Here is a 22862-nt window from a genome sequence, read left to right on the forward strand (position 1 = left end):
TACACACCTTCATTGCAACATTAAATGTATAATAAATCCTTTTGATCAAGTTTTTTGCAACTATTAATATTTAGATTGTTAGATCGACAAAAAATAAAAAAGAATTCAATCTACTTTGATTTTAAATTGGAATCCTTGAAGATAAGAGTAAGAATAAAAGATAAAGTGTATTCTATTATTATTATTATTATTATGTAAAAGGGGTTTTAACCATAGTTTTCAGACCCAACCCGGTATAAGGTTTGGGTTCAGGTTTTGACCGGGTTATTGAATTGTTCAGGTTAATTTTTTTTTAAATCAAAACGATGTTATTTTAATGAAAAAAATCAAAAGTCAATGTGTTCCAACCAAGTTTTTAACCGACTCTTGCCTAGTCAATCGGGTCACCGAATCAACTCGCTGGGTCAATCGAGTCACATTAAGTGTTTTGGCCGGGTCCAGGGTTTACCTGCCGAGTCAGGCCGGGTTTTATGGTTTTAACTTAAATATTTTGAAAAAAGAGAGAGATTAATATGAGTTTGAACTAATTTAATAAGCTTCACTGGTCATTAGTATATTATAATAGAAGATATATTTAAGATGAAGACAAGTCAATGTCTAAGTGAAAGATCGAGTGACTTGACCAAGAACAATCAATTTTTTTAAAAATAAAAAAAAATAAAAAACTCTAAATAATGTGTTAAAAAAAAATAAAAAATTTCAAGTTAGATTCCCCATCCACCGCCAATCTAGGTTTTGGAACAAGGTTCAAAAGTCTAAATATATGGTCAAAGAATGGAGTCCATTAATTCTTCAAACAAACGCTTCACACCGAATTTGACCAAAATAGAAATCATCCTTCATTCATTCAATAGCATCTTGGATTATATTATATTTAGCTAACATACCTAATTAACCAATTTGACAAGAGAAGAGTTTTTTCAATAGATTGTATAGTTTTAAAACTCCATACAAGATTATAATATAGTAGAATTTGAGTCGTAGTTTAAAAAGATATTAACATAAAAATAATAATTTTTTTAAATTAAAACTACTTTAAACAATTTTTCTTTTGAAAAAATTGATATGTTGATAGCTAAATTTTAATCGGATCAAATCCAGATCAATAAAATATTAACCGAGTTTTTTTTTTAAATTTCAAAACGGATTAATTTAGATTTGAAAACAAAGATAAATAGGTGAAAATAAAGCAACAAAATAGATAAATTCCAAATAAAAAGTATCATTCAATGGCACCTTACTAACAATATATCCTTTCTCAGTGAATTATTACATGAAAACTCACTCTGGTTGGAAAACAACTAGTTAATATTATACACTAATTTATTTCTTGTTGCTTGTGTGCTCATCCACCATATCTGTTCCAAATATCTGCCTAATATAAGGTACAATTTCTTCTCAATTTAAAGTTCATAACACAAGTTCCGTATAAGCGTAATCTTCATCTCTTTATCCTACCAGATGATCAGGGTTTTACTTCCAGCTGCTAAAGATATTTTGATAAACATAGCATAGGGAAGAAAGAAGACAAATGCTCGAGCTCAACCATTGATTCTTACAAAAACCTAAGCTGGCTTCAAAAGGTGTTGTCTATCTTCTCATGATGATGGTATGGCAGCTAGTAATTCTCGAGATCCTCCTAGGTGTCCCGGAACCCGCTGTCTTATCTCTTCAAAAGCACACATTGTTTCTGAATCAAGACATCCAGCAAACTGCAGGTATACACAGCAGAAAACATGAAAATTGCCCACAACAAGGATTAAAACCGCAGGAGTAGCTGGCTCGAGAATTACCTGGTGAGCCCTATATGCAAAATGCAAACCTTGAAGCAGGAGAGCTTCTTGATTGCATTCTCTCTCAGAATTACGGGCCAATTCAAGTTCTGTTATCACTCTCTTCATGTACATCTTTGCCAGCCTCATAGAAGCCTGCTTTATCTGCAATGATATTACAACTTTACAGTTCACGGGAAACGTAAAACAGATCCATGCACTGACAAATCAGCAGCAGTTATTTGAGCACATGCAGACAAGTCCTCATCATTTACCAACACAAGTATATTGGCTGGCATAGCATGAGAAAAAGTTTCACCTCTGTAATACTCTGCATGTAAAAGTAAACAAGAAAGAAGATACAGAAAGAAAGGCATACCTTGCTTACAATTCCCGAATCAAGCATCCAATCAGTTGGAATCTTCCAAGCCTGATAAGAGTTCATAACGGAGTTTCTAAGTTTAATCAGCTTTTGAATGCTTCGCTCTGACCTGCGTAACCGGGAAACACACCAGTTGGTGAATAATAATATTACACTTCAAATGGCATAATTTTAGTTAGGCAACCAAAAACATATAATCCTTACTTGTCATGTAAGACAGCCATCTTTTTCAAGGCAGTTCCACATGGATTATTAGAGTCATCCTTAAAGGAAGATATCTCACTTTCTAATAGTTTAAGGCCACGATATTCTATAGCCGCTTCTCTGATTGCATCTGCTTTCTTCTCCGGCCACTTGAAATGCTTTAACACAGCTCGTTCATCAGCCTGTACAAGACAGGGTACAGGCAGAAAGATTAGAAATAAATGCGAAGATGAATGCAGTAGAGGAAACTGATCTAAGTTTTGTAGAGACACCAATCTCATTGATGATTTCAGGTTTCCTAATAATACACAGATTGCCTGTTTCTACCTTCTCTCATTTGTCGTTGGGTGACTATTCATGTCCGCAACATATATACAGCAGCAGCAGTAAATTATAGAACAACTAATGACAACTCTAAACATCTACCGAGTAACTCAGCCACGTACTGGCTAATGAATGACTTTCAAAGGCTTTGAAACTCACCAAAGATGAGAGTTCACCGTCAAGCCAATCCACGAATTTTAAGACATCCTCAATATCTGTATAAGCTGCAGCTAGCACTTTCTGAATAAGACCATTGATGAAATCACCCTTTGTTTCAATGTCCGCTTTTATCTACAAAAATTCAGCAGTTGACAATTGCTCAAACAAAAATATGGGGCAGAACCAACAGCAACAAAACAAGCAGTTACAGGTTGAAAACTCAAAATCTCAAAATGCTTACAGCTAATAGATGTGTGGAGCGATTTTGGATCTCTCCAACTATGCTGCTGTGTGCACTAGTTTTCTCTGGTTTATACTGACTCCGCAGTCCTGGAGAATCTCTCTTACCCTCTTGCTTTCTTATTGAATTATAGAATTCTACAATTGCTGGAGTTTTAGGAGCAGTAGTTGCTCTTGCTAGAGGCCGCATTGGGGGTAGGGGTGGTGGAGGTGGAGGTGGCATCAAGGATGGACAAGTTGGAGCCTTCCTTTCTGCAACATCAGCTTTGGATATGAAACGTGGTACTGGTGGTGGTGGTGGTGACTGTGGGGTTTTAACTTTATTTGGCCCATTGATTGCTTCCTTCTTAACTGGTGAGTTTTCCAATTTGATGGCAATAAGTTTCTGAATGTCCTTAAATCTTGGCCTCTGGTGCTCTCCAACAGACTCCTTCGATTGAAAATTAAATAGTAACAATTCAAAAAAAGATCATATCAATGAGCATAAGAATGTTTCCTAAAACTGCTGCTCTTTTGTAAAAGCAACTCAATCAAATACATTTGTTCTCCCCTGCAACACAATCAAGTCATCAAAGAAGGGGAAAATAAGTTTATATCCTCACCTGGTGACGAGTGTTAAGAGCTGAAACCTTAGCTTCAGCAGCAGCAAGATCCTCAGTGAGCTTCTTGTTCTGCAACTCGAGCTCTTGGTTCAAGCCATTCGCTTTATCCAATTCTACCTTTAAAGCCAAAACCTCAGACTGCAAATCGTTAATCAAAGTCTCAGACAATTCAAGTTTCTCGTGCAACCCCTTTTTATAGCTCTCTTCTTCATTTCTTCTACTAGCATTAATAGGATCCAACACGGGCCTTTGCCTCCTTGGCCTAGCAAATTGCTCGCTACCTGGTCGGTTCACGGAGCGACCCACCACTGTTACATCCTGAGATCCCACAACCAGCTCTCCAGATTTTGGCTTGTTGTTCCCCACCAGCGACTTCCTTACCTTGGTGTCTTTCTTCACATCTGGAGGCACGGATTTTGCTCTTGTTTTGTTGGCTGGTGATGGTACCGGTGACCCATTATTAGCAACCTCGGCTGGTTTTGGTGTCTTAAAATTGACTCTGTGTCGAGATGGGGTTGTGGAATGTTGTGACATGGCTGGCCCCTTTTGTGAGTTTTGCAAGAATCTTGACTACGAAATGTTTGCTAAGGATAACAAGGGGTGCCAAATAAACAGTGCTACACTGAAACAAGAAGAAGAAAAACACAACTCAGTACAAAAATGAAAAGGGACAGAGATGGGAAACTTGGCATGTCTTGTGCTAGGGTTGCTTTGGAGGAAAAAGGTTGTGAAGGGGGAACCCTGTGAGCCGGAGGTCAATGTTTCTGGGGCAGTGAATTGATGCATTGACCACCAACTATTTCAAGAACACAACATGATAAAAAAGAATCCCACAAAAGACTCAAACTTTATGGTTGTTCTTATACTGCCAATCAGTCAAAAGAAGCTGCATGCGACTCAGCACTCACTGCTCTCATCACTGATCTTTAATTACTAGTTATGAGAGATATTTAGGTGGAAATGGAATGTTTAGGAGTAACTGAAACTTCTCTGGATTGATTTACCTTGAACAATCGATTAGATTATTTGAACGTAAAGATGCAAGTAGAGAATAGTGAAAAGTCCAGCTCTTTCAGTTTCAGACAAGGAAGCGTCCGGCAGCGGTTAGAAAGTGCATTAATAACTAATTAATCACTACCATCTTCTTTTCAGTTACGTTTCGTGTCTCATTGGTACGGGGGGGCCCTGTTTGTGGATTTTTATGTTTTTAAAGTTTTTTTTAAAATTAGAAAATTTTTTTATTTTAAATAATTTTTTATATATTTTTAAATTATTTTGATATGGTAATATTAAAAATATATTATAAAAAGCTATTATTTTAATATTTTTTAACCTCAGATACAAACAAAATGGACGAGTCAGAGATTCACTTTCAAGCAGTGGTGGGACGGCTCGAGAGATGGGTCCTTGATGTAAACGGGAGAAGCACACGTTTTGGAATATGAGGAATAACAAGGAAGGACACCCTCCCTCCCTCCCTCCCTTGGTGGAGAATCTTAAAATTGATACGCGTGGATGATTGAAAGGGATACCTTAAAGCTTACAATTTAATCATCGGCCAAATATACATTTAATTTGTCGCTAGTACCTAAGCTCAATTAGACCACTCCCCTAATTTGTAAGGTCATTTTGTAGCCGTCTAGGGTTGGTCCACAACTAAAACCTACAATTTCGTTGAAGTAGAAGATCCATGCTTAACATTAGGGATGGTACGATATCGTTTCAGTTTTTTGTTTCTAGGAATCAAATTTGAAAACAGAAACCACATACAACCCTCGATTATTTAAGTTGGAATTAGCATAAGAATAAGGCTAATTATAGAGAAAATGGAAGTAAGTTGTGGGTTGAAATTAGGGAAAAAAAATTAAAAATAAAAACATATTTGATTGAAGAGACAGAAATTTCTAGAAAAATTTTAAAGTAAATTTTTATACTCTTAAAATAAAATATATAAAAAGACATGTTCTTTCCATTCTCATTGTCTCCATCTTTTATTTTCTAAGATGATAATCAAACTAAACACTAACTTAATAAAAATATATTTGATTAAAAAGATAAAGATAAAATTTTTATAACAATACTTTTAAAAATAAATTTTTATATTTTTAAAACACAGAATATATAAAAATATATTTTCATTATTTTTATTGTCCCGAGACATTAATCAAACCAAATATTATCTTAATGATAACACGAGAAATAAGAAATAACCTAAAACACCATTACTACTACTCTATCTTTTGATGCAACGTCTCAACTAACAAAGAGAAATTAAACGATAACCCTTGTCGTATTTCATTTTCAAATCAACAAGAAGCTAGCTAGTGTTACTTGAATTAAAGGAAATCTCTCCACCTTTGATCCTCATGCTAAATAAAGAAAAGTATTTGATTGAGTTGCTTTGAAGTAATTAATACTAGCAAAGAACTTAAGAGAACAGAATTATATTTATAAACAGGTGAAATACTTTAATTAATGTAGTTGTCAATAATGTTTAGGAAATAGTTTTGGGTTTTTTTTTATTATTATATATAGGAAATCTTAAATAATGTTTAAATTGTTTTGGGTTTTTATCATTTTTATATATTCATAGTTTTTTCTTAAATTTAGAAAGGAAACGTGAATAATTAATGTACGTAGGAGTGGTGATGGCTGGCTGTGCCACCATTACATGGAAACATTAACAAGGAGGAAAGCAAGCACAAGGATAAAGAAAGGATGTGGTTGCTGATGATCCATGCCGTTCGTATTAACACTAATTAATCACCGTTTTAATTAATAATTAAAGCACCCAACAATCTAAGTAATTAATCAATACTTCATGAGCAATTAATCTAAATGTCAGATTATTAATCAAGTTTGATAATGGATTTAACATATACTTTGTCGTATAGCTTAAGGGAATATAAGCAATTAAGCTTGATAGTGGTTTGCATAATTTGGAATGATAATCAGAGATTAGCAAAGCATTAGTAAACAAAAGCAAATGAGCAAAATATTCCTTATCATAGCTCTGAAATAATGGATGATTTTCGGTTATGGGATTCTGTCGTCATACCAAACATTTTGACAAAAATTTATTGGGTTTGTTAAGTGACGTGACAATTATTCTAATAGTAATTAATTATATCAAATTAAATTGTGGACAACGTTTTCCCTGTCGTGTTCTTACAGTCAATGAGTAGTAAATTCATGATATTAATAAACTATGCAATATTTAATGACACTATTATTAAACATGGCCAGACTTTACGCGTTCATCCGAGATCTAGATTCAGGTTTTACAAAAATTATGGGAGTTGAACTGTTATTATCTTATTAAAAATCTAAATTAACTTATAATTGAATAAAAAATATATGATTTTTTTATTTTAAAAGGGTTTATTTTTTTCAAAAGCAAGATTATTTTGTTTTTTTTTAAAAAAAAATTATTGTAAACCTGTCCAACCCCTAAACCTGGAACTTGTAACAGGTTAACCTTAAACCATGTTTAATAACTATGGAGTAGGACAAACAAATTGAGGTTTAATAATTAGAAGAAACTAAATTAATTAAGGGATTCAATGTAAATTAAAACTGAAAAATTAGTAAAAGTTAATTATATTCCCTTTCTGGCTTTGGTGGGGTTAGGCTCCATCAAAGCAAAAGGCGACCATTATTTTTCAGTCATTTTCTCGAAATTTCATATATATATATATATATATATATATATATATATATATATATATATATATATATATATATATATATATATATATATAGCATGTGATCACCAACTATAATATTTTGCTGGTGGTATGTATCTGCAAATAACTGGTGAAAAATATTGGTTATGATCTGTCGTTGTAATCATAATAAGACACCGTTTTATTAGGGGAAAAAAAAAAAACTTTGGTGGCTGAAACGCACGGCTCTCTATTTTGTATTTCGTTCTGTCATGGGCCAATTCATCATCTGTAGTGTATAGGAAGGACTGATTTGAGATGGATAAAAAAGATACTGTACTTGTTTAGGAATAAATATTGTAATTAATTAGCAATTTCTAATAGTTAAGATTCAATTAATGGATATCTATTAATTAAATTAATTACTAAACCAGCTCTAAAGAGGTAATCGAAGGCATTAATTAATGGGATGTTCTGGATCCAACTTAAATGAAGTGATAATGATCATCACTTTAATATAGAGCGTAATATTGTTTTTTATTTGATAGTAATAATATTTTCTCACTTATTTATATAAATTAATTAAGACTGAATTTCAAAGAAATAATAAATAATAAAAGAATTACTCCTAATTAATTGTTTTATGCAAATTGCCATACCTAAAGGCTTTCCCTCATCGAAAATATCATTTTATTCAAGAAATATTTGAAAGCGGATATAAAGAATATTATTGATGCAATTAACCCTCAACATTTTCTATGAACATAAACCTGCTCTTAATTATTGAAAGATTTCAAACTTGAAACCATTTTTGAAGGAAAAAAAACTTCAATCATTAATTATATTTATGGAATCCACTTATTCAACATATTATATATATTTTCCGTAAATTAATATTATTAATTACTGTATTTTCATCCATAAGAAAGACCGTGGATGGTTCAATTTTCTTCACGAATGGACCGATTTTATGACAAGGGAAAAAGGAAAAGAAAAGAAAAAAGAAGGGAACTGGTAAACAAAGAAAGAAAGAAAGAAAGAAGATTGGAGGGCGTACCTGATGAACACTGAGAATCCAAATTGTTACTAGTACTACTCCTGATGATAACGAGTATTAAGTATCAATTAATTACTTCAAAGTATTTGCAATATATATGGAATTAATATATATTAACAGAGAGAAGTAATTAAAGATCTGTAGTAATTGTACTTGCAGGGATGGATCGATATATATGCATGCATGGAGGTACTGATGATCGAGAAATTAAATGGTATACACAAATATACCTTGAGTTAAAGCATTTCTTGGAGCTAGGAATTGTTCTCGAGATTTATGACCACGACGACAGCCTTGTGTGCCTGTGCTAGCTAGCTAAGGAGAGCTGTTGAACAAATGATCAATAATATTCAGCAAGATCAGAGAGGAAAGGTAGAAGATTTCCTTTGAAGTAACACTAGCTTCTTGGTGATTTGAAAATGAAATATGAGAAGCTGGGTAAACGTTTCTGTTTGTTTGTTGCACCTTCGCATCAAATGACAAGAGAGTAGAAGCAAGTGTCTCCGCACACACAAATATATAAGTGCCGTTGTGGTTGTGATTTAGTGCTTGTGTGTGAACACGGAGTGATTGCGGTATTACCTGTATTTTCAATGTTAGAGAATAATATAAATTATATTTTGAGAATCTTATTTAATAGTTAAAGTTGTTTTTGGTTGAGATGATTCTTTTACATGGTATCAAAGCCTTGATAACCATGCGGTCACGAGTTCGAATCTCACCATCCTTATTTATTTGATAAAAATTAAGCAACATAGACTTGTGCAAATTTCAAGCTTAAAAAAATTTTACTTAAACAGATGCGTTAGAAAATAATATAAACCATATCTTAAAATCTTGTTTTAATTAAGTTTTTGAGTTAAAATAATTTTTTAACATTCAAATCAAAAGCATAATAGATGCAACTAGAGCCGCACTCACGTTTTTAAACAAAGTCTTAGGGTTATTTCCTCTTTCATAATTAATCTCTCCCTGCACTAATTTTAAGATAATGTTTTGTTATTGTCTTTAGATAGAATAAATAAATAAAATTAATGAAATGACATGTCTCGATGAACAACAAAATTGTCTTAGAGATTTTGTTGGTAATGTCTTTTTAACTAAAATTGGAATTGGAAGTTTTTTAAGAATTCAATATTTGTTTTTTTTTAAAATAGTATATTGAATTAACTCTTTCGAGCTAGCTAGCTAGCTCGCAGATTGAATAAAAAAGAGTAATTATAATCTTGAGTAAGCTAGCTGCTATAATAAAATCGGTATACTCGCTAGGTGTTGTTGGGTCGAAATTAATTGTGGGAATTATTCTAGTACTGATTTTCTTAATTACCTATTTTGAGCTTCTCTTCTGTTAATTAATTAATTAATGGACGGGATCATCGATCGATCATCAAGTGAGAATCGTGTTGTCCCTTCACAATTAGGCAACACAATTGTAGTCATGATCCTTTATGATGGCATTATTTAATTAATTAGGAGTGAAATCCAGTCAAGATCATCACTTCCTAAATATTAATTAATGACATTAACAAACAAACACAAATCTTAATTATGGTCAGATTCCATGAACAACAAATCCAAAATAAGTAGTAGTGGTTGGGAGGTCGGGGAAAGGAGAGCAAATGAATTATCCATTTTCTGTCACTCCAAAGACGTGTCCAAGGCTATGATATATATATCATTAATTAGTTCTTGTTCTTGGACATTAATTTCGCCTTACATGCATTTTGTAAGTTAGTTAGTTAATTAATTTCCTTTTTTAACTTACGTTTAGAGAGTTTGTGAGTACAATTAACCTACTAGCTGAAAGCTGCTTCATTGCTGAAGACTTTAAGCTCTCCCCTTGTTTCTTTTTTTTTTTTCCTTTCAATTTTATTTTTAAAAATTTTTAATTTTTTATTTGGGTTGTTTTTATACAGATAAAATCAACTGGATCGTATCAAAACAATCCTTATATAATTTAATTTTATACTCGTTATAGATAAGGAATTGAGTTGAGAGTTTTTTCTTCTTTTAACATCGTCACTTTTTTCTTGATTTTAATTATAGATTTTTTAACTAGTTATCTAGGTTTTTTTTTTATCGATGAAATCAACTAAATTATATCAATAATCATCCGAGAACCTGTATGTATTTTTATTTTATTATATTTAGAAGATTTTTTATATCCGAGCCGCAAATTAACACATGACTCTATCATGCCTTCAAAACTGAAGTTGGGATTTTGAAATTACCACAGAGATGATATGGGCGTGTAAAACTCGTGTCTTTGGTCACTTTACAAGAAAACTCATGTACTTGATGATCACTCGTATCTTGTAAGGTTTTTGCCCTCTGTTGTCGTCTCCCTTTGACAAAGATACGCAAAATATATGTGAAGTACAAAAAACAGCGGTTGTTGAAACGGTATTTTCAGATGTTAATGTGCCATCTTTAATTGATTTGCTTGTTATTATATAATATTCCGATTTTATATATAATAATAATAATAATAATAATAAAGGACGACATGCTTGATTATGAATAGAAGCAACACATTTTGCAAACTTCATAAATGGGATTGAGTGAAATATTGAATGAATTTTCAAACTTCATATTTTTAACAAAAATAGACATTATTTTCTTGTCTATTTTAGACAATCATTATCTTTTTAAGGGTTATTTGATTATCTTATAACAATTTGACCAAAAATCAACTCAGTTTCTACTAATCAACTAATATTTTTAATGAATGGTTAAAAGTGCAATCACAAAAAAAAAAAAAGAAAAAAAAAAGAGTTGAGAAGTGCAACGTTTACAAAAGTATACTCACACTCAAAATAGAGGGTGGCAAAGGTAAATTAACCCTATAAAAAAACTAAAAACTCACAAAGGTAAAAGAAAAAAAAAACAAAAAGACTTGTTATCACTTACTAGAGCTAATAGAACTATGAAGTCTTCGCTTCATAACCTCATAAAAATCTTGAGGGAAAAAACTCAGTGGGTATGATAAAGAACATGGGAGAGAGATTGAAGAAGAAAGAAAGGAAAGAAAGGGATTGAAACATGAAAAGGCAATATAAACTTAATTAAAAAGTGTTTCATTAAGACAATATTTTAGGTAGAATTCTTCTCTTTCTTCTACCTTCGCCACTACCTTGTCATATATACATCAATCGGTGACCTCGTGACTTGAAGAAATCAATGGATATTAATCGCAGCAACACACAGAATTACTCTTTAATTTATGGTGAAAAGATAATATTTATACGTAGATCGAATCCTCTACTCTCATCATACCCTGCAGAAAATAGTACTACTTCCAAACCATCAACCATGCACGCATATATATATATATATATATATGATCAACATAGGCCTCCAATGTTTGATTCAGGACGATGAAGCACTTGTATGTAATGATACCAAGGAAGCGTAGACACCATCCTTGATATTCATCAAAGTGTCATGCTTTCCCTTCTCTGCAATCACACCATTCTTAACCACTGCTATAACATCAGCATTCTTGATCGTGGATAACCGATGGGCCACTATCACAGTGGTTCTATTCACCATAACTTTTTCCAATGCATCTTGAACTACTCGTTCAGATTCTGCATCCAGAGCACTGGTTGCTTCATCTAGCAGTAATATTTTCGGAGCCTTTATGATCGCACGTGCTATTGCCACTCGTTGCTTCTGTCCACCTGATAATTGGATGCCTCGGTCACCTACAACTGTGTCGTAACCCTGCGCAATATTTTCTGAAAACAATCACTCCCGCAAGCATTTATGATCATGATTGTTATTATTCCAGTTGTTATCATATAGTAAGTAATTTGTTATCATATGCTGACAAAAGCTTATTATGACAGGTCTTCTTACGAACCTGTTGTAAGCTACTGATGAACTTGTGGGCATTTGCCAATTCTGACGCAGCTAAAATCTCTGCCTCCGTTGCGATTCCTTCCTTTCCATATGCAATGTTGGCTCGGATAGTGTCGTTAAATAACAAAGGCTCCTGGCTGACTAGGCCCATTTGCTGTCTTAACCACTTGATTTGTAGCTTCTGGATTTCAACTCCGTCTAATGTTATGTAACCTGAATCAGGATCATAAAATCTCTGCAGCAATGAGATCACTGTTGATTTCCCACTGCCACTTTCTCCAACTAGAGCAACTGTCTGAAAAATGAAATTTATACAATTAAATACAGAAGAGATTATGGTACCATGTGTAGTTCTGGTTCTAGTCTTAACCGCGCACGCTTGGTCTAGAAATGATTGCACTAAAAAACATTGAAGGAAACTGACATAGAGTTACCTTGCCAGAACGAATTTTTAAGCATAGATCTCTGAAAATTTGGACATCAGGTCTTGTGGGGTATATGAAACTGACATGTTGAAACTCAATATCTCCTTTAAAATTTTCTATTGCTGTCCCAGAATCATCAGTAGAGTCTATTTTTGAGTTTCGGTCAAGAATTGCAAATACAGAAGCTGCAGCAGACTTTGCTTTCATGATATCAGGACCGAGGGAACTTGTTTGAGAAATCCCAAATGATGCCATAGTGAGAGCAAAAAATACCTGCAAACCAACAATAGTTTATAATTGGTAACCTTAAGGAATCATTTTACTTCTCATGTGCTCAGTTAGTGAATGTTGCAAATGGAAACTTGTAAATCCTGTTAAGGCAGAGAAGAGACTTACGCGAAAAACCTCAGAAAATGTTGTGACGCCAGCATTGACAAGACGGGATCCAGCATAGAAACAGGCAGCATAGACTGCGTAGAGCAAGAAGAAAGATAGTCCAAATCCTATCCCACTTACCAACCCTTGCCTCATACCTGTCTTCAAGGGACCTTTACAAGCCTGTTGGTAAAGTCCGGTCACTTTCGCTTCCGAACAGAAAGATGCAACCGTTCTAATGTTCCGTACTGCATCATTTGCAACTTGACTTGCTTCCTCATACATTTTCTGTAAGCATCTAAACTTAATTACTGATATTGCGTGTCTATTTGCATGATATGTAGAATAATCTTACAGATTGACTAACCTTTGCATCTGCGCTGAAACCTTTCATGAATTTTTGTTGAATAAATCCATTAACTCCTAGAAGAGGTAGCAAGGCAAGCATGATGAAAGCCAGTTGCCAACATGCTTGAAAGGCGATAAACAAAGCAACAACTGCAGTTCCAAGATTTTGAACTAGCATACCAAGTGCGTCTCCAACCAGACCTTTCACCATAGCTGCATCTGCGGAAAGTCTTGCACCAATTGCACCACTTGAATGTTCAGGTTGATCAAACCAGCCTACTTCCATATAAATCACTTTCTCAAAGCACATTGATCGAATCCTTTTTATCAATTTACAACCAGCCACTGCAAAAAGAGAGTGCTTTACGGGCTGAATAAATAAAGATATCGCGCCGATACCAACGAACATTAATGCCCAAAATGCTGAATCCTTTTTGAGTTTATTTGGTGGCTCAAAAAATGTTTTGATCATAGAAGAGACCAGTATTCCGAAAACAGGTAATATTGCACCAGCCACTATTGCAGCCAATGCAGCTAGCACTAACACTGGGATCTCTGGTTTGTTAAGATAGGCTAGGCGAAAAAGTGGGACTTCTGGAAGTGGTTCGGATGGCTCTGAATCAAGAATATAGGGCTCTGCTGTTGCTGTATCTGGAAGATCAATTCCAGTGGGCACACCAAATGCAGCTGAGAATGAGTGACGACTACTGTGTCCAAGGGATGAGCCTCGACTTATTGATCGTCGGAAAGATGAGCGTTTACTTAAATGTCTATCAGAATCTGCTAAGCTTTCTGGCCCATCTGGATTATTTAGAACATCATTGTTTTTTGCTGTCCTCATTTCCTGCAATCTTATAAGCTGATAATATGCTCCCTCAGGATCTTTGGTCAGCTCCTTGTGGGAACCTGGTCAGTTAATGTGAATCAGGATGCAGTAATCTATGAGTGTGAGAGACAGAGAGGGAGGGAAACACTTTTTTGTCATTCTAAAATAAGGAATACTTATTAATCAACAAAGTGAAATAATCAAGAACAATTTGTTTTCCACTACATTATACATTAATCAAATTTGGTAACCAATTAAGAGAGAGGAATGTGAGCAAAAGCAGTACCTTTTTCAACAATTTTCCCATGGTGAAGAACGGCAATTGCATCAGCATTCCTTACTGTACTCAAGCGATGAGCTACAACAACTGTGGTTCGGTTGATCATAATCCTGTCTAATGCGTCTTGCACAATTCTTTCAGATTCTGTATCAAGAGCACTTGTGGCTTCATCTAGAAGGAGTATTCTTGGATCTTTTAGAATTGCTCTAGCAATAGCAATTCTCTGTTTTTGGCCGCCAGATAGCTGAGTGCCATTCTCCCCAACCATCGTGTCAAGTCCCTGAAAGCATCTACTCTTGTTAGTTAACAATGATAAATCACCCAAGCACCCAGGTTTGTTGTCTTATTAAGTCTGAAAGCCACACACACAATGGCTCTACTGATATTATATTAACTTAAAAGCTTTCTTGGAATAAAAATTCCAAATAAAAGAAAACAAATTTTAATTGCATCTCTATTTAAACCTGAGGAAGTTTATCTATGAACTTGGCAGCATTGGCAAGTTCAGCAGCAGTTTTGATTTCTTCACTAGTTGCACCATCCTTCCCATAGGCAATATTATCTTTAATGCTACAAGCAAACAACACAGGTTCTTGGCTGACCAGGCCAATTTTCTGTCTAATCCATTTGAGCTGGAACTCTTTGAGGTTAACGCCGTCTATTAGAACTTCGCCGGCGTGCGGGTCGTAAAACCTCTCAATCAAACCAATAATTGTAGATTTCCCACTTCCACTCTTTCCAACCAAAGCTGCAGTTGTACCGGGAGGTATTGCGAGAGAGAAGCCATTGAATATTTGCTCATCGGGTCTTGCTGGATAACTGAAATGAATATCCTTCAGTTCTATATCTCCCTGAATATCATCTAGTGTCCGTCCGTTGCTGTTGTAAGAATCTATTTGTGACTTTCTATCAATTACCTCGAACAACTTAAACGCTGCAGCTCTCCCAGCAGAAAATGCACTTAAGCAAGAAGATGACTGTCCTAGAGACCTGACAAACAAATAAATCAAAATGATTTAAGAAATAAAGTAAAATGTTCTTAACACAACTCAAGAGAGATTGATCTTTCAGAAAAATGAAAAAGAGGCAGACTGCAACTTACATGGAGCCGGTCAACACTGCAAAATTTACATTTACAACATCTCCTCCATTATATCCATCATTCAGAATCATTTTAGCACCAAACCATACAGCCAAAGCGTAAGTGGAGAATACAATAAGTGCAACCACACCAAAACCGACTCCTATAGCCAAGCCCTCTTGCACCCCAGTTTTGACAGCTTCGGTCAAAGACTTGTTGTATTGAACCACAGCTTGCTTCTCCCCTGTAAATGATACAACCTGCGTTGGAAATGGCCATCATGATCATGATTCTGAAATGAAGTGGCAAAGAAACTATTTCTTATCCAATTGCGCATACCGTTCTGATGGAACCAATTGACTGGTCCACGATATTTGCTGCATGTGAATAAGCAGTTTGCCCACGGGATGCCATCTTTGACACAGTAATGGCCATGACGGCACCAGATAGGACGAGAAGGGGAATGGAAGATGCCATGACAAGAGTAAGTTTCCATCCCTTAATAAAGGCTATGACAAAACCTGCAGTGAATGTTGTAAATAGCTGCAAGAACTTTCCCACCTGCAACAAAAATTAACAAGTAAGATGATACAGCAGATTCTATTTACTAGCATTTTCTAAGAAAATATATGTCAATACCTTCTCACCCATGGCATCTTGAATTAGAATAGTGTCACCCGACATCCTCCCAATAATTTCTCCTGTGTGAGTTTCGTTATCGAAAAAGCCGATTTCTTGCCTGAGAATGGCTCCCAAGTACAAATTTCTTATTCGCGCAGCCTGCCTCTCCCCGGTGACCATCCAACAAGATACCTCTGGTACAAATCAAACTCAGGTATTTCAGTTCTCAATTTAGCTCTAAGCCTCTAACAATTTTTTAAGGATTAAGCCATGACTGGTGAATAATAATGTGGACTTACGAAGGAATGCTGCAACCATGGCACCCAGTCCCAAGTAAACAAACTTCAGAGCTACCTGAGGATATGGAAAATATGGATGAGTTACAACTAATAATGGGTTCCATAACAGGATAGGATTACATAGCGATCATCTTCCTTGAGGAGATTACCAGGCGGGTAAAGTTGGGTAGTATTACCAGGCAACAGGTAAATGCAGATAGTATTAGCAAGAGCAAGTTCCTTGAAAATCCAACCAATCCAAATCACAAGTAGTGGTTAATATACCTTGCAACAAAATTTTCTACACAGAATACTCACCCTCATGTTGCAGAATGTTAGTGTGGAAGTAAGTTCAAGTTAAAGAACTTAAATATATACTGCAATTTCATATGTATCAGATGATGCATCGATATGGATGAGTTGTGTTGTTAGCAGAATATAGTTGCTATACCTGGGAAACTTCATGAGTCACTTCTTCAATGTTCGTACTAGTACTTCCAAATGCATTTACTACTTGCCCAAATAGTATCGTCATGATGGGCATGCAGGTTCCATTTCCAATTGCAGCAATGGTGCCGACAAACATTAATAGATAATCTGTGGGGTCAGCAAAGGAGAAAAGCTTGTAATATGGCACTACATTAGTGCTTTCCTTTTTGTCCTTGCTCTTTTCTGATTCTTGTTGGTTGTCATTCTTTTCTACGGCTTGGATCTCTGACTCCACAATTTCTGAATGGCTCGTTGTTGCTCCAGCCTGCTCAAGCTTTCTATCTCCTTGCAAACCATTTTCATCAGCCATGTTGTCTCCAATGATTCTTTGTTATAGTTGACGCGGGGTGCTTTGGGGAACCTTTATGGTCGGATTACAGCTGCAAGAGAAACAATATCAACTGCCTCAATTGCCAAATTCTTGATAAGAGCTAAAAGATGGATTCATTGCAACAATGCTTTGACAAATCTTTATTTTCTGGAAGCCTATGTCTTCCGAAGCACTATTGAATTTATTGAAAAGAAATGATTTTGATTTGGAAACAAAACGCTGCTGCTTAAATCCTAAAAGTCAGAAAGGGGAATTCCGTGAAGGTTGCCGCTGCTTAAAGCTTAAGCAGACAGGTATTATGAGAGCGGTAAAATAGAATGGAACCAAGCTGATTCTAAATGCCAGAGAACCTCACCTGCCAAAAGATTCAAAGGACAACTTTGAGGAAAGGTTTTCAAACGGAACCAAGAGGCAAACCCAAGTAAGAGAAAAGAAAACAACAGTCAAGACCAGGTCGGGTTGCCACAGTCATGATTGATCGGTACAAATTAGTACAATCGCAATTCAACAAATTAGCTAGAATTCATAACCCATGTTGAAGAAGAGAACCTTATTAAGGACTATAAAATGGCAAGGCTATAAAAACTCCTTGCAGACCTCGAGGCATATATACTGATTCCTGACATGTCAGAAGAACGGAATGAATGACCTCAATTCCCCACTCCCCCCATTAACGACTAGCTAGTAAAGACTAAACTTGGATGCCATACAGCTTGTAGAGAAAACATTAATTCACTAAGAGATGGAACAGAAGAACAACTAACATTGGTGCTAAGGTGTATGAGATCAAAATTGAAAACACGTATCAGAAGTGGAATTTGATGTCATCAATTACCACTTGTTCAACCGATTAAGGAGTGTGAGCTGCGTTGACACTGCATTTGTGCTTGTCCCCTGCCGTTATATGTGTCAACCCCATTAATGTCATCCTTCACTGACTCCACTTTACAAGCAACATGGGCTCTATCAGAATATATATGCCAGGTCTGAGACTACATGGTTAAATTTTAGCCTGCTAGGTTTTCAAGATTGAATGAGTCATTTTCAGTTTTAAGAGTAATATATTCAAAGTGTAATATCAGAATTCGATCACATCCTGTGTCACTAGCCATTCTATTCCAGCTTGCTCCATATTTTTTGTAAATGCTTCCGACTACATTCGAAAAGATGATAGCTAGCTACCTGGGGGACCGCATGATATATATATATGTTGATTGCGATCCTCCTACAACCTCACCCGAAACACTATATTTATCTATCTATATAAAGAAAAAGACTGGTTTGGAAATTGTTCTTATCATTGTCCTACATTGATCATAGCACATGCATATTAGTTGATGCCCTCACTAGTTCAGCCCTATATCCCTACATATTATATATATATATATATATGATCAATGTAGCACTGCACATGCAGGAGCTAGCAAAGATACAAGAGCAAATGATATTAAGAAAAGTATTAATTAGACAAGAAGACATGGTCTGTGAGGGAAGAGATACGGCAGCGATGAGGCCAGCAGATTCGAAACTGGGATTATTCAACGAATTAGCATATTTTTAATGTCTATGCGGCCAATAGCATTGCTGCATCCCATCATCATCAAAAGATACAGCATATATAATGAATTCTTAATTTTAATTACCGTGGAGTTAAGCAATAAATTTGCAATTCAACTCTTTCTCTGTAGCCTCATTAGCAATAATCTAGAAGCCAATTTAGAACCTTGGATTAGGACATTAAAAGAAAAACAGGAAAAAAGAAACACTCATCAGGATTAAACGGCAAACTCTTGATGTCTTCAAGTTAATGAGTAGCACATGGAGAGAGTTGCCGGGTTCTGAAGACATATATATATATATGCGGAGCATGTGCCTGAAGAAGCTCAATGAGTTTTTCAGAAAAGGATAAAGAGAACCTGGCAAAGGTTCAGCCAAAAACATTCCCGCATCGGCATATTTTTGTCTTTTGCGGACAACAGAATTAGAAGAGGAATCTGTTTCTATTGTTTACTGACCGTCCGTCCTTCATTATTATTATTTATTAATATTCTAAAAAGCATGGGAAAGTACTGTACCTTTCTCCACCTTCACATGTTTCTTTTTGTTTTTTTATTTATTTTTATTTTTTTCTATTTGTTCATTTATTTTTCATTTTGTCTTTCTTTTCTTTTCTTTATGTTTTTTTTCTTACATTTTTTTTCGGTTTTTTTCTCTCTTTTTTGGTTTTACATGTTTTTTTCCTTTTTTTTCCCAGATTGTCTTCTTTTTTTATTTTTATGTTTTTTTTAATTATCTTTGTCAATTTTTTTAATATTAAATTGATTGAAAATTTAGTTATGTAGTTTTTTAAAAAAATATTATGAATTACTACAATGTTTCCCTACAAGGTTTTTTTTAAGACTATGATAATCTTATAGAAAGCAAAACAAAACAGATTATGAAACTCAATTCTCAATCAGTCTAGTATCGAAGAATGAAATAAAAAAAAAAATTTAAAAAAAATTAAACTCGTCAACAAGCCTATGGACTTTTTAAAATTTAAAAACATGCTTTTTTCTTAAACTATTTTTTAACTATATGATAAAAAAAATAAACGATCACATAATCAAGTTCAATTAGAAAAAAAAAAGGAGGTTTCCTCCTAAACCTGCGAACCGAGACAACCAGAGTTACCTCGTCAAACTTTCAAATCAAGTCATTGATTACACAAAGTTTAATAACCTAGCTTTTTTTCTAAATCAATTTTTATTTAACTAAATTTAAAAAAAAATTAGACCATACAATGATGCTAAGATATTTTTTTATTATCAACTCGATGTTGAAATATTTTTTTATACTACGATAACTATATAAAAAATAAATTAAAATAAATTATCAATTTTAAATCCCCGTAAAAATATCATATAAGAACTGAATTAAAACAAAAATCAATAAAAAAACAAAAACCACACTGTAAATTGTAATCTACAATGCTGATTGAGAGTGTTTTCCCCCTACTTTGTTTTATAAATTGTCAACTCTAAACACGCAACCACCCAGCCACCTACCTCCATACCCACCCAACCACATATTAGCTTTGTACCTAATACTTAATTAATATACGATTTGGTTACATGGGAAGGTGCATTTTCAATATTATTGAAATAAGCTACAAGTTAAGAAGTCGAATCTTAAGTTTGGATAATCAAGTTAGCTAACTGCCAATTAAATTAATTAATGCCTCTGGCTAATTACCTTAAAAACCCAAGTTGTTCTTTTTCTCTGTTAATTGAATCTTTTATTGCCTAATTTCATGGGATATGGTTTGAAATTGTGAAAGAAATATAGATTGAAAAATAAAGGACCAAATTGTAAAACTTGAAATCTCATGGGCAATCTCAAATTCGCGAAAGAAACGCTTTCTAGTCCATTTATGTTTCTTTCTCATTCATTTCAGCCCTGTATTTTTAGGAATTTTGTTTTCAATCCAAGATTTCATTTTATTTATTTTTCAATTTCTCTATTAAAAAGAAAAGAAAGAAACTTTTGAAAAATAATGAAAGAAAGAGTTGTCGTTTGTCTATCTTCTGGTAAATAAAAATTATTTAAGTTCCATTTTATTTATTTATATAATTATATATATATATAATTATTTTCTCATTTTTTTACTAAATAGTTGACGGTTTTATTTTTCAGACATCCTCAGAACATTTATGGTTTTTGTTTTTATATAAAAGATAATCATCGTTATAAAAAAACAATGATTCTTCACGCAACCTTATGAAAAAATAATGAATAATTCTCAAACATTTTGACAATAGAGGTTTGATATTTAATAATCAATAGATAGATAAGACGTGTAGTTTTAGGAAATTCATGGATAAAAAACACAAGGGATGGCTAAGTGCACCGGTCTAGATTTACAGGCTCACATTATTAGCCTTTTTTTTTTGTTTTATCAAATATAAATATATATAAAAATAAAAATAAAATAAAATAAAAAAAACAAAGCCGGGAAATCTGCCAGTCACATATACAAACATGTAACATCTAAGGGAATATCTTCCCAAGAAAAGTAAATTAAGCCAACATATACAGATTACAATGCAGAGTAGAGAGGGAAACATGATCCCTTTACATAAAAAAATACAGACAAAATTAAATTAGTTGACTATTGAGCCTATAACTAGAGTAGGTGCTGAAGTTAACCAACAAAAGAGCTATGCAGCACCAAAAAATCCAGCCACAATAGCATATCAAGAAGAAAAGAGAGGCCTGGCCATTCCGAACCCACCCGTCAACAAAGACAAAAACCGCAGATTCAGCACTGTATCCTAAGACCAAGCAGAAGCCAGATCAGCCAAGATTAAGACAGTCGCGATCCTTCTCATGAAAGTGAAAAACTGTGAAGAACATCACTTGGAATTTCCGGAAGAGAGATTCCATGGAGATGCAAGAGGATTGGCCTTCTTTTTAACAGGCCAAGCACTTGTGGTGGCTTAACCAGGCCTAAGCGTCTGGCCTTTATGTGTCCCCCCCCCCTATAATCTCAATTAAAGTGGTGCCTAAGCGTCTAGCTTTTTTTTTATTTCCCTATAATTTCAATTAAAATTTATTCAAATAAGTTAATTAAAAATGTATTCAGGTTATATTATATTAAATACAACTCATTTTTTATATAGTGGTTTTCATGTGTATATATATTTATTTTTCTAATCATATAATTAAATAAAAATAAATTATAAAAACAAAGTTATTGAATTCAATTGGATTCATAACTAAATTGCGATTTTAACAGGTTAACCAAGGTTAATCTAAAAGGTTATCGTGTCAATATTTATATAAAAAAACTAATACATTGATTTTTTTTTCCAGTCAAACCAAGTTTAGATCGTGTCGAAGAGGTCATGTTTGAACATATTAAATTGATTGTGTCATATCAGGTTAACTCTCATTTTTTTTAAATTTAGAATCTAAGTTAGGTAAGGGAATAGATCAAAGGGTTTCCAGGTTGACCTTTTAGGATGATTCGAGTTTAATAATATTGTCAAAATATTCCCCACGACAATGCGAGAATAGTGTATTATTCTAATTCCTTTTAAAATACATTCATGTCAAAATGATATTTCTATAATTAAAACTTGTTTTTTCTAATGAACATGATAATATGTTGTCTAAAAAATTAATATTTTATTAAAAAATTTCAAAAAATATGTAGCATATTGATAAGATAAATAGATTTTAATTAAAAAGATATATTTTATTTTTATTTCAAATTGGTCTAAATTTTTTTTTTATATTTTTTTTGCTTGCTTTCAATTTTTATAAAATAAAAAAATAAAACAAAAAAACATATATTTTTTTGTAGATCTAGGGATAATATATATATATATATATATATATATATATATATATATATATAGTTAAAGATAAAAACCGAAGTTTTTCCCTCAAAATTTTAATTTTTAAAGGTATTCCCACCCTAAAAATGTTAATCTATTTTGTAGTTTTCTAGCTTATGTTCTTATTTATTTTCTTTTAACTTGGAATGATGATTTCG

General features: G+C 33.7%; 2 protein-coding genes across 7 annotated transcripts; both read right to left on the reverse strand.

The window, feature by feature from the left end:
- Positions 1-1202: 1202 nt before the first annotated feature.
- Positions 1203-8869, reverse strand: LOC133695709 (INCREASED PETAL GROWTH ANISOTROPY 1-like protein 1). 3 transcript variants are annotated; one of them, XM_062117635.1, is made up of 9 exons: positions 8636-8869; positions 8406-8446; positions 3684-4305; positions 3083-3511; positions 2842-2973; positions 2359-2540; positions 2152-2263; positions 1794-1937; positions 1203-1712 (listed from the first exon to the last, which is right to left on the reverse strand). In XM_062117635.1, the coding sequence occupies exons 3-9, from the start codon at positions 4215-4217 to the stop codon at positions 1599-1601; spliced, it is 1647 nt and encodes a 548-aa protein (XP_061973619.1). In that variant the 5' UTR covers positions 4218-4305; positions 8406-8446; positions 8636-8869; the 3' UTR covers positions 1203-1598. The 3 variants fall into 3 exon arrangements, with proteins under 3 accessions (XP_061973619.1, XP_061973622.1, XP_061973621.1); XM_062117638.1 differs by lacking the exons at positions 8406-8446; positions 8636-8869 and adding an exon at positions 4688-4815; XM_062117637.1 differs by lacking the exons at positions 8406-8446; positions 8636-8869 and having other exon boundaries at positions 3684-4796.
- Positions 8870-11440: 2571 nt separating this feature from the next.
- Positions 11441-18550, reverse strand: LOC133697639 (ABC transporter B family member 4-like). Of its 4 annotated transcripts, none has more exons than XM_062120339.1 (13): positions 18088-18550; positions 16955-17372; positions 16525-16579; positions 16244-16419; positions 15944-16165; positions 15626-15864; positions 14988-15513; positions 14530-14803; positions 13437-14323; positions 13091-13357; positions 12704-12967; positions 12271-12564; positions 11441-12131 (listed from the first exon to the last, which is right to left on the reverse strand). In XM_062120339.1, the coding sequence occupies exons 2-13, from the start codon at positions 17300-17302 to the stop codon at positions 11775-11777; spliced, it is 3909 nt and encodes a 1302-aa protein (XP_061976323.1). In that variant the 5' UTR covers positions 17303-17372; positions 18088-18550; the 3' UTR covers positions 11441-11774. The 4 variants fall into 4 exon arrangements, with proteins under 4 accessions (XP_061976323.1, XP_061976321.1, XP_061976322.1 ...); XM_062120337.1 differs by having other exon boundaries at positions 18159-18549; XM_062120338.1 differs by lacking the exon at positions 18088-18550 and adding an exon at positions 17679-17853.
- Between the last annotated feature and the right edge of the window lie 4312 nt (positions 18551-22862).

The sequence above is a fragment of the Populus nigra genome, chromosome 6 (genome assembly GCF_951802175.1).
Source record: "Populus nigra chromosome 6, ddPopNigr1.1, whole genome shotgun sequence".
Lineage (NCBI taxonomy): Eukaryota > Viridiplantae > Streptophyta > Magnoliopsida > Malpighiales > Salicaceae > Populus > Populus nigra.